Source organism: Lethenteron reissneri, chromosome 15 (genome assembly GCF_015708825.2).
Source record: "Lethenteron reissneri isolate LAM-NWPU_2019-01 chromosome 15, ASM1570882v1, whole genome shotgun sequence".
Taxonomy (NCBI): domain Eukaryota; kingdom Metazoa; phylum Chordata; class Hyperoartia; order Petromyzontiformes; family Petromyzontidae; genus Lethenteron; species Lethenteron reissneri.
In genome coordinates, this window is record NC_083793.1 from 873,785 (window position 1) to 889,181 (window position 15,397).

At 51.9% G+C, this 15,397-nt stretch overlaps 1 protein-coding gene across 4 annotated transcripts in view; it reads left to right on the forward strand.

The window, feature by feature from the left end:
* Nucleotides 1–15,397, forward strand: part of LOC133342568 (FERM domain-containing protein 4A-like) — a 103,449-nt gene that overhangs the window by 60,423 nt on the left and 27,629 nt on the right. For all 4 annotated transcript variants that reach the window (XM_061551754.1, XM_061551752.1, XM_061551753.1 and 1 more), the window contains 4 exons: nucleotides 6,417–6,500; nucleotides 9,765–9,830; nucleotides 10,975–11,032; nucleotides 11,707–11,793. In XM_061551754.1, the coding sequence (XP_061407738.1) occupies nucleotides 6,417–6,500; nucleotides 9,765–9,830; nucleotides 10,975–11,032; nucleotides 11,707–11,793 (295 nt within the window). The remainder of the gene's footprint in view (nucleotides 1–6,416; nucleotides 6,501–9,764; nucleotides 9,831–10,974; nucleotides 11,033–11,706; nucleotides 11,794–15,397) is intronic.

Below are 15,397 nucleotides of genomic sequence, written 5' to 3' on the forward strand. Positions count from 1 at the left end.
AGAGTTGTAATTATTTAAATGATTGCTGCTGGTGCAGTCATATGATTTAAGCTTTGGGGTTGAGCCACCCAAATATAAACGTCTGTGCAAGTGCTAAGGCTTTGCAGGTGGCTGATGCCTCAGAAGTTTCATTCCCAAAGGCTTAAGTGTAAACAAGTACACCTCCAATGAAGTGTAAACGTTTGCACATTAATACGTGTTTGTTAAAGAGTTGTACGGATTAGGTTAAGGTTTTAAATGTGTATACAAACATAGCAGTTTGTTAAAGTCCAGGGAGGGCCGGTTTATTGGCTATCGAACAAGAACGGGTCTGAGGGCACGATGCAGTCAAATGTGCAATGGGTGTTACTGAAGAGGCGTTGGGAGCGGAGGGCTGCTGTAAACTCAGGGACAGGTGGGAAACTCATTCAAGTTGTTGTGTTAGGAGCCGAGGGTAGTTGTTGTGTCCTTAGCAGGGTCTCTGGACGCACATTAACGTCGCAATAAAAGCCCAGCAGCAGTCGCGACACTGGGGGGGGGGGGGGGTCACACCACATGGCCCTCCGCGTGTGGTGTTTGTGTGTTTGCGCGTATTTCTGCATTTCTCTTGATCCGTGTCTTCACGAGCGGCCTATCTGGGGACACTGGCTCCAGCCATAGCATTGTGGGAGTTTCAGCTCTGGTTGAGACTGCCGATGCAGATGAGCATTGTTTGGATAGAGAGACGATCTGTTGGAATCTTTATTTTATTTTTGATTCACGCAGAGATTTTTCGTTTTGTAATCCATTGCTTTTGGAGGTAAAGGGTTGGTGGGTCATCATCACACGTGTCTGTGACCTCTAAACCGACTGGGCTGTGAGGAGGCCAGGAGGTGGGGTTGTGGAACCAATTTGTGAGTTATCCCCTCGTAGGCGTGGGGTTTTCTCCCACATGAAAGAAACGCCGAAAGCAATTTTGTCAAAACACCTCAAGGCAGGACCCCTCGTGAAAGAGAAACTCGATGAGGAATTAGAAAAAGATATAAAAATAGCAAAAACGCCACGATTACCCAGCCATGATTTATACACCTCTCAGGGTCCTCGTGAGAGAAAAAAAAAATCCTTAAAGTCAAGGAGAGATTTCAAACGTCGTTGCATTGATTGAGCTTTCAAATAACTTGCAAAGTCCGGGCAAAGCGTCTCCCCGCTTAATCATGCACGGGCGCAGCGGCATTTCATCTCCGTGGGGCGCCCTGAGCTCGTGGTGGTGGTGGAAATTCCACATTCCTCCCGCACTTGGGTCAGTCGTCCGTTCTCAGCGGGGCCCGGCAACTAACTGGACCGCTCGCTCCCTCGCTCGCTCCCTCGCTCGCTCGCTCGCTCCCTCGCTCGCCGCTTTTGAAATGTAGCCGAGACGGGGGAGGGGGGGCTCGTGCCCAGCGGGCCTGTTTTGCTTTCCAGCCCCCCCCCCCCCCCCCCAGCTGCAGGGCAGCGTGAATTTTCAGCTGCTCTCAATAATATTTCTGGAATGTAAGAGGCAATTGCAAACATAGGAGTGGGACAGAGGTTCGTATTATATGCGGGCCTGGCTTTGGAGGTTTTTTTTATGGGGGGGGGGCTGTGTTTTGCGCAGCGTCGCTTGACCCGGGAGCGACGCGTTGGAAGTGCCGAGTGGAGGGCGCTGTCGGCGAGCGCCTGTCGGGGCCGGCACGGCACTCAAGGGGTGGTGGGGCCACAACGCCGTCCCAGCTGTTGGCCTCGGGCACATCAATGCCAACAGCTACCTACCTGTTTCAGGCTGAGTTGCCCCAGGGAGACAGAGACGAGATTTAACTCCATTGGCAGCTGCTGCTGGTGCAGTGTGGGCAGGAGTTGCACCTGGGCAGCTGCTGGGGGGGTCATTGTGTAGGCGTGTGATTACCACCACGTATGTACTGCACTACACGTATGCAGCACAGTGTACACTCGCAAGCAAAAAACACGGCACACAGGGAAAACGCACCGCGTCCAAGAAGACAAAGACCCCCTGCCCAGCGCCGTTTGCGAGCACTGGGGCTGGCACAGGGCGCTCGCCATGCACACGAAGCGTGAACCTTGCAACTCGCAACACATTCACACGCGCGCACAGCATGCACAAGAAGACAAAGTCGCCACACGCACACACACGTCGTCGTGTGCAGATACCATCCACAGACGTCACATGCACGCGCGACACACGCACAACACCGTACACGCGAAATACAAAAATATACAAGGATGCATATACAAAGACACAGGTCCCCCGTGTTGCCTACATAGACTGTTGGAACAAGTGCAGTTAGCGAGTGCCGATTAATGCCAAAACGGGGCTCAAACCAGCACCACGCCCGGCCACCTTTGTCTCCCCAATGCTGATGTCTCCACTCGATACCAAGAACTTATTTAGTGTCGAGCCAACCTAGGAGAGGTCCAGGACTGGTTCTGACATCACATGAGTGGCACGCTAACCACTCTGCCCTCGCTCTTCCCCACGCACACTGCGTTTGTAAACATGCACAATAACTCCAACTTCTTGGGGCGGGCTGGATAGTCGAGCAACGTTTATCTTGGTCACAGCCAGGCCCTGTGTTGACGGATTAGCCAGTTTGTTTGACATTCGTTGGCATGCAGATGAGGCTCACCCTGCTGGGATTGAGCCTCGCGAATGCTTCAGACCCCACGACGTCAGCGAGGTCACGCAGCAGGGAGGCTGCACCCGAGATTAGGGTGGAGGAGTGCTTGAGCTCCGTTAATCGTGCCCTGTTAATTATCCCAGCCCAAACGGCAACTATATTACTACTACTTGGACATCAGCTAGTATTATAGTTGATGTACAACTCTAATACTACTAATTGTACATTAACTATTATTATATTATTATAGTTGATGTACAACTCTAATACTACTACTTGTACATCTAGTAGTACCTGCCAGGGTAGCAAGTCCTCCCAGAACTCGACTCGCAGTAAGAAGGTCGCAAGTTCAGTCGACTCAGCCCACCCATCTCCTCTGCGATCATCACGGTTGGCTACATATGGCGCGAAAGAAGTTCAGCATCTGTGCGCACAACTGTGCGTGATGCCATCGACAGCTGTGGCGTGAACAGACTGGCGTCGCCCTGGGAATGTGGAATGTCCAGTTGCTGACTCGCGGCCCCTGCGCGGTGCGGGGAGAGACGGCGGCGGTGTTTACTCACCACAGCTGTTTACTCACCATGGCTGTCTGCTCACCACAGCTGTTTACTCACCACGGCTGTCTGCTCACCACAGCATCTCCTTCACTCTGCTTTCATGTCGTTATCAAGCAACGCAGGCAGCGGAGGATAGCTCTCGGCTTGAGGGCCATGATGGGGAAAGCCCGCGTTGATTTGCATTGCCTTGCTTTAAAAGATGCATTTTTTAAAGCATTCCATAGTTGCTCATTGCGATAACAGAATAGTTAATTTGTTTTAAGAATCGTGAGTGTAGGCCTAGCCCTTCTGTTCCAAGTGTAAACTGTGCCCCAGGTTGAGTCTGTGTTCCCTAATCGGCATTTGAAGTGTTCTCATCGTTATTTGGAAATAATCGGTGTAATATTAACTCTGATACCTCGCTGCCAAGATCATCGTCGTTCCTTTAAATACAAATTCCACCCTGGGTGAGGTGGAACTCGGCGCCGGTGGTGACCCCTGACCCAGTGATGGAGATTGCACGTTCCCATTGACGCCACGGTTCTCTTTATGGGAAGACCACTGTGGGTTTGCCACTACTTAGTACTCGTTTTAACGACCACGAAGAGACGCTGGGCCGAGTCGTTCCCCGGCCGGGATTTAAACTCGCAGCCTTCCGATTGTGAGTGGAGCACTCTGAGCAGTATCGTGCTGCGAGGCTGGTGTACGATAGCGAACATTGCTTCTACAATTATTGCTGGGTACTGGAGCGGGGCGGTGCAGCGGTTAGCACAGTGCGCTACGAAACCGAGTGATCTGCTGCGTTCCTTTCCCGGCCACGGCTACGTTGATTTTGTTTAACCGCTTGAGAACGTCGGTGGTGACATCTGAACCGGTCCTGTGACACCCTTCTGGTCAACAACCTTCATGACCCGACACGGCGTGGGGAGGCCTTCAACCAGCAGTGGACTTACAAAGGGTCGTGGTCCAACTGTGGCTGGAGCAGCAATAGCTTTTACAGGCTTCCCCGATAAACACCTTGTGGGGCCTTGCATACAATGAGGGATTTACACAGCCTGATTGCAAAATTACCTCCAGATGGTGGCCAACCCTGTGGACTGCCAAAGAAAAGTCCGGGCGCAATACAAAAGTTGCGCGAGTGATTCACGTGAAGGCGAAATAATTGCAGATGGCTAGAGGCCTGGCCAGCTGCAGACAACTGTGGCAGTCCCTTATCTGAAAAGTCACCAAAACAAAGAATTAAACAGTGGCTCCAACTCCCACTTGGGTGGCTTATCTGTCTGAAATGTAGATAAATATAAAAGGTCCCATTGTTCATAATAGGTCCCTTGATGGCTTGATAAAGGCGCTGAAGCCAAAATAGGTGGGGCTGCCTTTCTGGCCAGGGACTAGGATTTTGGAATTTGTATTTATAATTCCACTGTGTGTGTGTGCTTGTAATGTGTGTGTGGTCTTGGGTGGTGCAAGTGGAGTATTTATCTCCCACAGTAATGTGAATGCCCCTGATTGGCCAATTGACAAGCTCACAAGAGTGGGTATTTTTCCCCACAAATATACAAATACCGGACATGTACATCATCACGTGTTGTTGTTGCTGTGCTTTACCGTTGTGTCCCTCCAGTCGTTGCATCTCACTCTTGTTCTCCTCCTACCAAACTCGAGCACCACTTTAGTAGCTTCCTTTCTTAATATCGTCAACCATTGCCTGTGGTTAATCTCCACTGGTTGTTATAATAAATACGTACGGAGGTGTACAGAAAATGCAAGACAAAAAACCCCCCTCCCCTCTCCCCTCTCACCATACACACGGTGATGGGCAAGTGCTGTTGGCGAGTTCCTGCTGTGGTGGGGCGTGAGGAGGCTGGCCCCCCATGATGCTTGCGAACCCAAAATCTCGTGGTTCAGGCCGAGTTGACCCGAGGCAGATTCAGATGCCACTTGCTCCTGAAACTATCCACGGCTTGGGGAAAAATCGAACCTAAGTTGCGTCGTTTGTAAATGAGCGTGACAAACACTGCACCCCTGCTGCACTCCTGCTGCACTCTAATGTATGTACTATATGTTGAACTTATTTTCACCGTACGTAGGCAGTTGTGCTAATCAGAGGTGCGGACACGATATACACAGCATCGCTACACGCAGTCTGCTTGCCAAATGTTCTGCATTAATCATAACAGCGAGTCAAGTAAGAGTCAAAGCATCTCAGACCAGCGTGGAGCAGTGCAGCAGTGGTAATTCCACATTCTGGTGGCATGTGCTGTTCAGGAAGTTGACTACACTCATCATAATAATGATAATAAGACACTGAGTGCATAGTGGCTGCTGAGAGAAGCTTCTCTAAGACTGTGAGCCTCATTATTCTTGAAGCCAGTGTCTTGATTACACCCTTCATTACTTATTAACCTCATTAGGAGTATATGTTTGCAATGTTCCCTTAATCACCATTGGCTCCAATTCCTGCTGCTTGCATTACCCCAGAAGACAACAACGGGTGTTTGTTAGCCTCTGTGTTAAGGTCTCATTCAATTAGCCACGCGAGTCCATGGGAGTGTATTTGTTTATTCGATTTGTAGGTTGGCTTGCATGAGCATTATACATATGGAGTGAACCTCCCTCCCCGATCTGTCGCTCCACATAAACAATATATTGTTGACGCATCTCATCAGTCGCACGGCTTTCTCGGGGTGCATGATATCAGCCGCATTGGTTCAGCACCAGCGGTTTCGACATTCACTGTCTCATCACAGTCAGGCTTTCTGGAACCAATGCCGGTTTTATAGGCAACGACTCTTAAGATGTGGGTCCTAGTTTGACACGCAGCTATAAAATACACAACACTGAATAATCACTTCGCTTTGTTGTGGAGAATAAAAGTAACGAATTAAACAAGTGGCCTACAGTCATTCTTTCCCAATCTAAATACGTTTTGTCTTTTTATATGGAGGGACAGACATGCGAAGGAGGGGTTGTGCCCGCTTGTTTAGTTGTGAGTACAGTCATCTCCAAGGGCACTACGTTGTTTTGTTGATAAGGGGTCACAGGGCGCCCCGGTGGTGAGATGTTAACTACCTCGCCTGGCTCTGTCTCACTCTGTGTCTCTTTCTCTCTCTCTGTGTCTCTCTCTCTGTCTCTCTCTCTCTCTGTGTCTCTCTCACGCTGTGTCTCTCTGTGTCTCTCACTCTGTGTCTCCCTCTGTGGCTCTGTGTCTCTCTCTGTGTCTCTCTCACGCTGTGTCTCTGTGTCTCTCTCTCCCCGTGTCTGTGTGCGGCAGTGAGGAGGAGGCGCGGGAGCATCTCCAGGTGGCCGCGTCGCTCCCCGTGTGCGTGCTCAAGCAGCAGCCCGGGATCGCCACCTGGTACGTGGGAGGGGTGGGGCCACTTGACCATGCTTCACCACGCCGGCCCGTGCGGTTGGGTGAAGGCGGGTACCGGCAGAGACGTATGGAGCACAGCGATACATCACAACGGTGGCTTTTGCTGCACTCCCCTCCTTCTGACCATAACGTATCCCCACAGCCAACAGCAACCAAGTGTGCATAGCGGTCACCCATCCAAGCACCATGTAGGCACAAGCCTGTTTAGCTTGTGAACGCCTATAGAAACACCCACCTACGCAATGCGCTATGGGTGGCTAATCGGTCAAGATGAACGCGAGACCGTTGCTATTCGCGACGTTGTATCCCATCGCGAGCGTGTGCTGTCGTGCTAATGAGCAACCTGAAGAAGTTTGGGTAGTCCGTGTGTGTTGAACTTCTTTTTGCACCATACGTAGCCAACCGTGATAATTGGAACAGAGACACGCGGTCGGTCTGCAGCAATAGCAGCGCGTGGACTTGCGAAGACAACGCCGCCGCGTGTCTGCACGCGGTTCGGACTGAGATGAGCGCCAACCAATTTCTCGCCGCGCGTGGGAGACCCTCCTTGACCTGGCCCTGACTTTGCCGAGCGTGACGCTCGCGTGCAGCCATGGGTGTCTCGAGCAGAGCCACGGCAGCAGGGAGATGAACTCGCTCGTCGCTGCGCTCACGCGGCACAGGTGGCCTGTGCGAGGGGTGCGTGCGTGCCTCCTCTGCGGTGAGCACGTGTGGATGTTTTGTCAGCGTGCTCGCTCGAGCGTTGCGTATGGCGTGACGCAATTTGCTTCTGTTTTTTGAACACTTGTCACTTGTGAGTGTGTGCACGTGTTGGCACAGTGGGGAGCGCACAGGTGGTGCATCTGCCATTCATCTCGGTCAGTCAACTCATAACACCCGGGTCTGCCAGCGAACCTTCCATGCGTCACGTGAAGGCTTCATAGTGCACCTAGCCTGGCACAAGTGTACTGACGTCACGGCCGCTTAGTGGTGAATGACAGCTGTTGTACAGGGTGTGTGTGTCGAGGGGTTTGACTGTGTTAAGAGTATGCAAGCACGTGTCTGTGTTAGCACGTGTCTGACAATCTGTAAGGCTTAACAGAGGTCCCTTGTTATAGTATGTGTTAGAGAAAGTGTGGTATGTGTGTGTATTTATACACACACATACACCACAGCTGGTGAGTCTGCAATCACCCCAGTCTGTTACTCATAGTCCTTGGGTCAGTCCCACTTCGCCTAAACCCCTACCCTCCTTGTATCCTCAAAGTGTACCCAGCCTGGCACCGAGAGTGATACAGTGGTTTTAGATCTGTGATACATGCAGAACGTGAGTGCTACTGGCAGTGGATCTCCTCTAGGTCGACTCAGCCTTGAACGAGTACCTGGTGACAAGTGGCTGGGAGTGACACCACCCCCTCGTGTGCTCGTGCCAGCCACTGGGTGCTCGCCAACACCACTTGCCCCAATGTGTTCCAGGTTAAAAGGAAGACCTTTGTAATTATTATTGCAACAACTTGTGTGTGTGTGTGTAGATAGCGTGGCCGCACGAGTGCATGTGCGTCAGGGAGTGTTAACGAGATCTTTACTCCGGCACACTCGCTCGCACGCACATTTGCATTTTTCTGTTTGCGTGCATTTTTGTGTGCGTGCGTGTGTTTGGGTGTCCGTGCATGAGTTTGATTCCCGATCACGGCCACGACCAGTGACTATTGTCTGAACCGGTTCTGGGCCTTACTTGGGTCGACTCGGCCTCAAATGAGGACCCGGTGAAGTGTCTTAAACATCATTAATAGGGAGACAAAGGCGGTCGGGCATGGTGCTGGCCATCCACCCCCTCATGCTCCATGCCGACCTTCACAGGTGATACTCGCCAAGCACTTGCCCCAACAGCCTGTGAAGGCTATACGGGGCACCTTTGTTTTTGTTGTCCGCGCGTGTAACTTCAAAGGGACCGGGAGACCAAGGCCCCCTAGTCCTCAATGGGCCCCGCTGCGTAGCCCCCTGCGTGTGGGGGGAGGCCCCGGGGGTCACAGGGCAGTGGTCACAGACAGGAGGCGTGGTCCACTGCCTGCAGACGCCTCCTGTCTGTGGCCACCGCAAAAGCCTCGAGCGTCGACCTGCGTGGCGAAGTCTGCGCCGACATTGGCACTGAGTGTGTGACGTCTACAAACTGTCGTTGTCGTTGATCATCCTTCCCTGCAGGGGTTACCGTGGACTTGCTCGTTACGGGCGGAACAAACGGATTCACTTCTTTTACAACTTTAGTCGCAAAGCGTTAAAAAAGATGGAGGGCTCCCTTACTTTAATTGCCGGAAAGATCCACAACATCGCAGGGAGTTAAAATCTGCTTCTGAAAGTTAAATTAAATTGAAAAGCAGCCAGTTCTCCACCCAGCATCGTGAGATATGTATATTTTATTTTACTAGGTAAGGCTCACTGAGCTGTATAGCTCTTTTTCAGAAGCGACCTGGCCACCAATAATAGCTCAACGAAGTGGCTTATCACGTGGAAATTTATAGCAGCCACATACTCTAAAAAAGCACGTTTCTATATGTAGAGGAAAAAACCAGAGGACCTGTAGAAAAATTAACGTGACCACCGGGAGAGAGACACGCAAACTCCAAATATACAGCAGGCATCAGGGTCGGGATTGAACCCATGACCTCCTGCATACCAGGCGAGGTAGTTAACATCTCCCCACAGTGGTGCCCATATAATGCCGATGCCGACGCGTTTCAAATGCCCCTCCGTACGCCGGGCATCGTCGACTCGCGAGGAGAGTCCCTCGCCCGCCTCGCTGGAGGCCGCCGTGGCCGTGCACCTGAAACGTCACCACAGCCGCCACTACTTGCAGTGCCTCTTGAACCTTTTTCTGTGTCTACCAAGCGGCGTCATCCGTCCACGAACACGCGGAATTAAAACACAGTCTTTGTTTGTTCGATTTAGCGCATAAGTGGTGCAGTACAGTAAGTAGGTCCGTGTGGATTTTTTTGTTACGCCGCATCTCCAATGCGCCGCTTCCTGCGGGCACTCTGGTCTCAAGTGGGGGAACCCTGCACAGAAATTGTTTTACATTTAGTAAAAAAAAACACTCAACATTTTCTAGAAATAGAATCGGTTTGAATGTTTTACGGCATTCCTGGGTAAATAAAAGACGTTTACACTATTTTTTTGGCACACTCTTCCAATGGAATACTTCCCTTCACATAGCTTGTATAAACAATGACAATTCTTCTTCGTTGTGTTCCTTGCTTTCTCTGCCCGCAGTGAGAGCCGGGTGATTGAATATTACAAGAAGCTCCAGGGACATTCCAGGGGACAGGCAATCGTCAAGTGAGTGAGCATAAATACGAAGAGCTATTTTTTGCAACTGGCAGTTTTTAAACTTGTTTTACAAATAAAATCTCAACAATTTGTCTTTTAGATTATACATTCCCATGGCAGGGGCCAGTCTATCCTTGTCTGCAGAAAAATCGCAGTCCATTTCCTACAAAGGATTTCTACATTTATCGACCCTGGAAGTATGATTGGCTGAGTCTACGTCCTAACCAGATGCGAATGCTCCAGCCAGCGGTGGACATTCCACACTTTCGCAGCGAGAGAAAGTCAACCCTTAACACGAGCACTCGATACTTCCCAAAAAGAGCTGTCAGCAACTGTATTGGCCGCCCAGGGACGATGGGCCGAGTTTCAACCCCCGTTTTCAGGTTGCAACTCGCATTCTCCCAGCTGCGAGTGAGGAATGTTTGCACGTTAAACTTCTTTCTCACCGTACGTAGCCAACCGTGCTAATCGGATGTGCTCTCCCAGCGAAGTGCCGTGTGGTTGGGCGACTCCCCGCCGTGTGGACTCGCACTCGGCATGCACGGTGGCCACGCGGAACCCACTGTGGGCCGCCCAGCAAGGCGGCGCTCGCTCTACGCCCGTCTCTCAGTCGATGTCCGTTGTCCCGCTCTCTCCCGTACATTCCTCGAATCCTCTCTCCTTCGTCCCTGTCAGGGCCGGCCTCTTTCGGGGGATGACCGAGTACCCCTCTGTGGGACGTTAACGTTGGTCGATCGTGGATGGCTTCCCAGATTGTATCTTGGCACCGCAGCCACGCGGGGGCTCAGTGCTCTGACGTAGACACAGCATTGCCCCTTTGAGCCGCACGAGCATTTCTAGAGGCGAAAGTGCAGTCCTGCAATTGCTCACTCTTTGCCACTGCAGGCAGAAGGGCCTCCACTGGAGTGATCAATTGGAGGCCCCTTTTGAGGATATTTTGCCTATTCTTCCACGCTGGTCAAATGTCTTGGAAGAGGTCATGGCAGTGAATAAAAACATTGGGAAAATTCTGCAAACAACTTGGCCAGACCCTCCTGAAAAGTAGTTGTGAGACTCGGCGGGGAGGCTTTCCTGGGTGAACAAGCATCTGCGTAATCATCATCGTAATAATGAATGCCCAGTGTGTTAATCGATGTTGGTTTGTGGTCCGCAGTTATATGAAAATAATAGAAGCCTCTCCAAGCTATGGCGTGCACTTATATGGCGTGAAGGTGAGTGTCCTGCCCGTACGAGACGCACGACACAAGTTGTGCTGCAATGGCGTTGTCAGTGTGACCAGGTGGCTAAGCAGGATAATGCCGCAAGTGCTGAACACGGATTCTGGAGTCTAATCTGGGAGCCCCCCCCCCCGCCCCCGATGCTGTCGCGAGTCGATGGCCTCCGCTCGCTCGCCAATAGCGATGTCCACAGGCCCTGCTAGTCGCCTCAACTTGTCACTCATTGGCCCAGTCGCAGTGATGAGCGTTAAAACGTTCCATCTGGGGATCTACGGATGAAATTCGCCTTACAGATGTAAATTATTATCATTATTCACTTAACCGCCGTGCAACGAACACTCTGCGCAGAGCGTTTCCACTTCAGCCGAGTGCCCAGTTTGGGTGATAATTTCATGATTGAAGGGAATTCAGAAGTGGTTCTGTGATGTCACCATCTCGGTCCGTTTTTCTGACGCAAGGTGGTGCGCTGCTCGCAGCGAGAGTTTCACCACCTGACCTCACCCTCGGTGGGCACTGCTGCGTATCTCGCTGGGTGTGGGGGAGGCAAGGGGGTTACAGGGCAGTGGTTCATTGCCTGCACAGCTCTCCCTCCAACCCCTGTCTATGACCACAGTAATCCGGGTAATCTTTATTTTGAATGAATGAATGTTGCCTGTGCGTGGTTGCAGGACAAGCAGGGCACTGCCTGGTGGCTGGGTATCTGTACCGGAGGAATCTTCCAGTACGACTTTGGCAACAGGGCTCAGCCCAGACAGGTGAGTGGTTGAGTTGGGTGCGGCATTAATTCGGCCGCTCACTCGTCCAGTTCGTGACCTTTAATAGCGAGCGTTCAATGTGCCGGTGTGGTTGCATGCCGATAAGGGCCTTCTTCCAAAGCCACCGCCATTACCTCCATCGTTTCCTGTCAGTTCACTTTCATCGGTTGTCATGCAGGGAAATCTGAGGTGGTTAATGCCGTTCTCCATTTCTTATTGTTCATTTACTTCCCCAACCCAATTTTTGGAGATAAATAATCATCACAATTCGCTGTGAGTGTCTCCTCCTTGCCGTTATCCTCTTCTGATTTGTATTTTGTAAACACAAAATTTTGTTTCGTAATTATTTTCAAACATTTTTATCATGGCCTTGGTTTTGTGACATCTTGGATGACATCAGCATCAGTTTCCACCGAATCAGAAGTCTTTACGTTGTCTGTAAAAAGCCAAGCATACGCGGCCGTTTCTAATGCAGTATACCCACGTGCATCATACCCACGTGCATACGTCGGTGTAAAGGTGAATAGGTTACTGCGGGCAATGCAATTGATGCCACCAGGCCTCGCCATCGCTTCCTTCCTTCAGCCTGATCTTGCAAACATTTCAGTCGACACCCGACCTTCACGGTCCACTCCTCCAGTAGTTCTCCACTTGACGCGAGGCCTTCCGTATATCATGTGCGCTCATAACAATTGTACACGAATGGTTGCATGCATGTACAATGTGAATATATAGCCCTCTGGGCAGTCCACCACGCCGAATGGGGCATGGGATATGTTTGGCCATACTTCACCAGGCTGGTCAGTGCGGGCTGCCGAAGGTCGGGAGCGTAGACGTAGTAAGGACGTGATTCAGTACGACACTGGGTGTTGGTGAATTGACCCCTGCTGACAACGTTGCCCTGAAGCAGCAGTAGCCTTCGAGCGTCGACCGTCGTTTGGGCCGGTCACCCATCCAGGCTCAATCCTGCCAGACAGGCTCAAACCTGCTTAGCTTCTGAGATCTGACGAGATGGGACGCTTTCGGTCATAGGCTGCATGCGCATCGCTCGTATGCACAGAGCGCACGCGAAGGCACGGGCGTGGAAGATGAGAGATAGGAGCTGCCTGGGAGCCAGGGGGCCGTGAGCGTCGTGCAGACACGAGGAATGCCCGTCGGCTGCTACACACGCAGCAGCGCTTTCTTTGCGCTTGGGCGGGGAGAGATGCGCGGGGAGGGACGCGGCGATGGAGGAGATAGGGCGTGAGAACGGGAGTGATGATTTCCCGTGCAGACGCGCAGACACGCGGCGCTGCAAAGATGCAGGCCGCGTGGGACCCAGAACACTGAGAGACACGTGGTCTGCACTTGCTGTCAGAAGCATGCGCACCTTGCAATGTAGGAATGTTGCAAGCAGAATTATATTTTTTTTAAGTAATCTCTTATCGACAATTGTATGAGATTCTAGAAGTAGTGGAAAGTGTTGCTGTGTGCGGTGATTTCAAAGAAAGTTAATATAATTGCGTAGTTACTTTTACTCGTGTAGTCAGTGTTGCCGTGTCCAGATGACATGGCGGCATAACAACTCAAGGCCCTTGGCCTCACGCCTGCTCATAGACGACGGCTTCCAGGAACTACCAAGAACTCGGCTGTCACAGATCTTGGGGAGGGGCGGCGAAGGGGGGATGGGGGGGGGGGCAAAGGTCGTCTCACGGTTCCTCTGTAAATGGGAGAGCCCAGAAGCTTGTGAATAACCACAACAGCCATACCAGCCATACCAGCCATGGAGCAGGACACGTCAAGGGGCGGTAATCCTGTGCCGTCACAGCCGCTGAGTAGCTTACAGAAAGGGGGAGTGGTAGCGCAGTGATCGGAGCATTGCACTACGATGAACTTGGCGACCCGAGTTCAATTCCCGGCCACAGTCACGGCGTCACTGGCGAGTGCTATTTGAACTGTTCCCGGGCCCCCACCTTCACGGACCCGCACTGACCAGCACGGTGCAGTATTGTCGAACAACCACCGTGACCGACACGGCATCAAAGAGGCCTGCATTCATCAGTGCAATGACAAAGGGCTGCAACGATGTATTATTACTACGCAGCATAGCCGGTGGTTTACTTCGGTAAAGTGTGTACGGCAATGCATTGCTCGTGACGCATTGGGGTGGACGCTGCGTGTGTGCTGTGCTTTGGTGAAGTGAGACACTGATAGGCGGGTGTGTAGAGAGAGGAGAGCGTGCAAGCCGGGGGTGAATGAAAGAGAGAGGCAAACTGAGAGATACGGGACGGATAAATGAGGGTGCAAGTAGGAGAGGCGGAGAGCGAGAGAGATGGCGTTCAGATCAAGGTGGAGGACAGATGTAAACAGAGAGATAGGTGCCGAGTGAGCACTGTCTGTAGTCGACGTTAGTTTCACATACACCAGGAAGGCCTTTGTATGTGGTTGTGTGTATGTTAGTTGAACTTCTTTCGAACCGTACGTAGCCAACCGTGCTAATCGGAGGTGCGGGGGAAGGACAACAATCTAAACACAACAGGCAGTTCTAAAAAATGGAGTTTCTTATCTAGTTTTAAAAGTGCATAGCTCCAGTGGCTTCCTAAGTATATATAGCTGTGTGTAAGTTTATATGAAGAACTGTGACCTTGTTAAATGGAGTGCTCGACCCACAACCGGAACGTTGCGAGTTGTCCCGATTGTGGGTCAATAGCCCATCATCCCATCGTCCCATCATCCCATCGTCCCATCATCCAATCAGCCCAGCATCCCATCGTCTCATCGTCCCATCAGCTCATCAGCCCATCGTCCCATCGTCCCATCGTCCCATCGTCCCATCGTCCCATCGTCCCATCGTCCCATCAGCCCATCGTCCCATCGTCCCATCGTCCCATCGTCCCATCGTCTCATCGTCTCATCGTCCCATCATCCCATTATCCCATCAGCCCATCGTCCCATCGTCCCATCGTCCCATCGTCCCATCGTCCCATCGTCCCATCGTCCCATCAGCCCATCGTCCCATCGTCCCATCGTCCCATCGTCCCATCGTCCCATCGTCCCATCGTCTCATCGTCTCATCGTCCCATCATCCCATTATCCCATCAGCCCATCGTCCCATCGTCCCATCGTCCCATCGTCCCATCGTCCCATCGTCCCATCAGCCCATCAGCCCATCATCCCATCAGTCCATCGTCCCATCATCCCATCATCGTCATCAGCCATGATCGGTCTGCTATGAGACGAAGGCCTCCTCCAGCCACCTCCATCTCTGACAAGCGTGTGACATTATAATCCACCTCGCACCTGCGCACACGCTGATTTAGTCGCTCCCAGCCCCTCGCTGGACATCGTTCACCATCGCTCGGTCGTTAATGAAACGGTCGCCACTTTCTGGGAAGGCGACTGTTGTTGTCTTCAGGCCTTATTGCCTCCCACCATAGGAATGTGGAATTTCCACCCACTAGCTCTAACGCTGCTAGCAAAGTTGAGCCATGCTGGTTTGAGCAGTACTGGTGGTCAAGAGGAGGAGGAGGTTGGGCAGGGCTCATGTGCAGGGCAGATCGCCGTGACGGACCCTGGAGTGGCAGTCCATGAACAGTCAGGGACCAAGGTGAAGAGCTACAGCCGG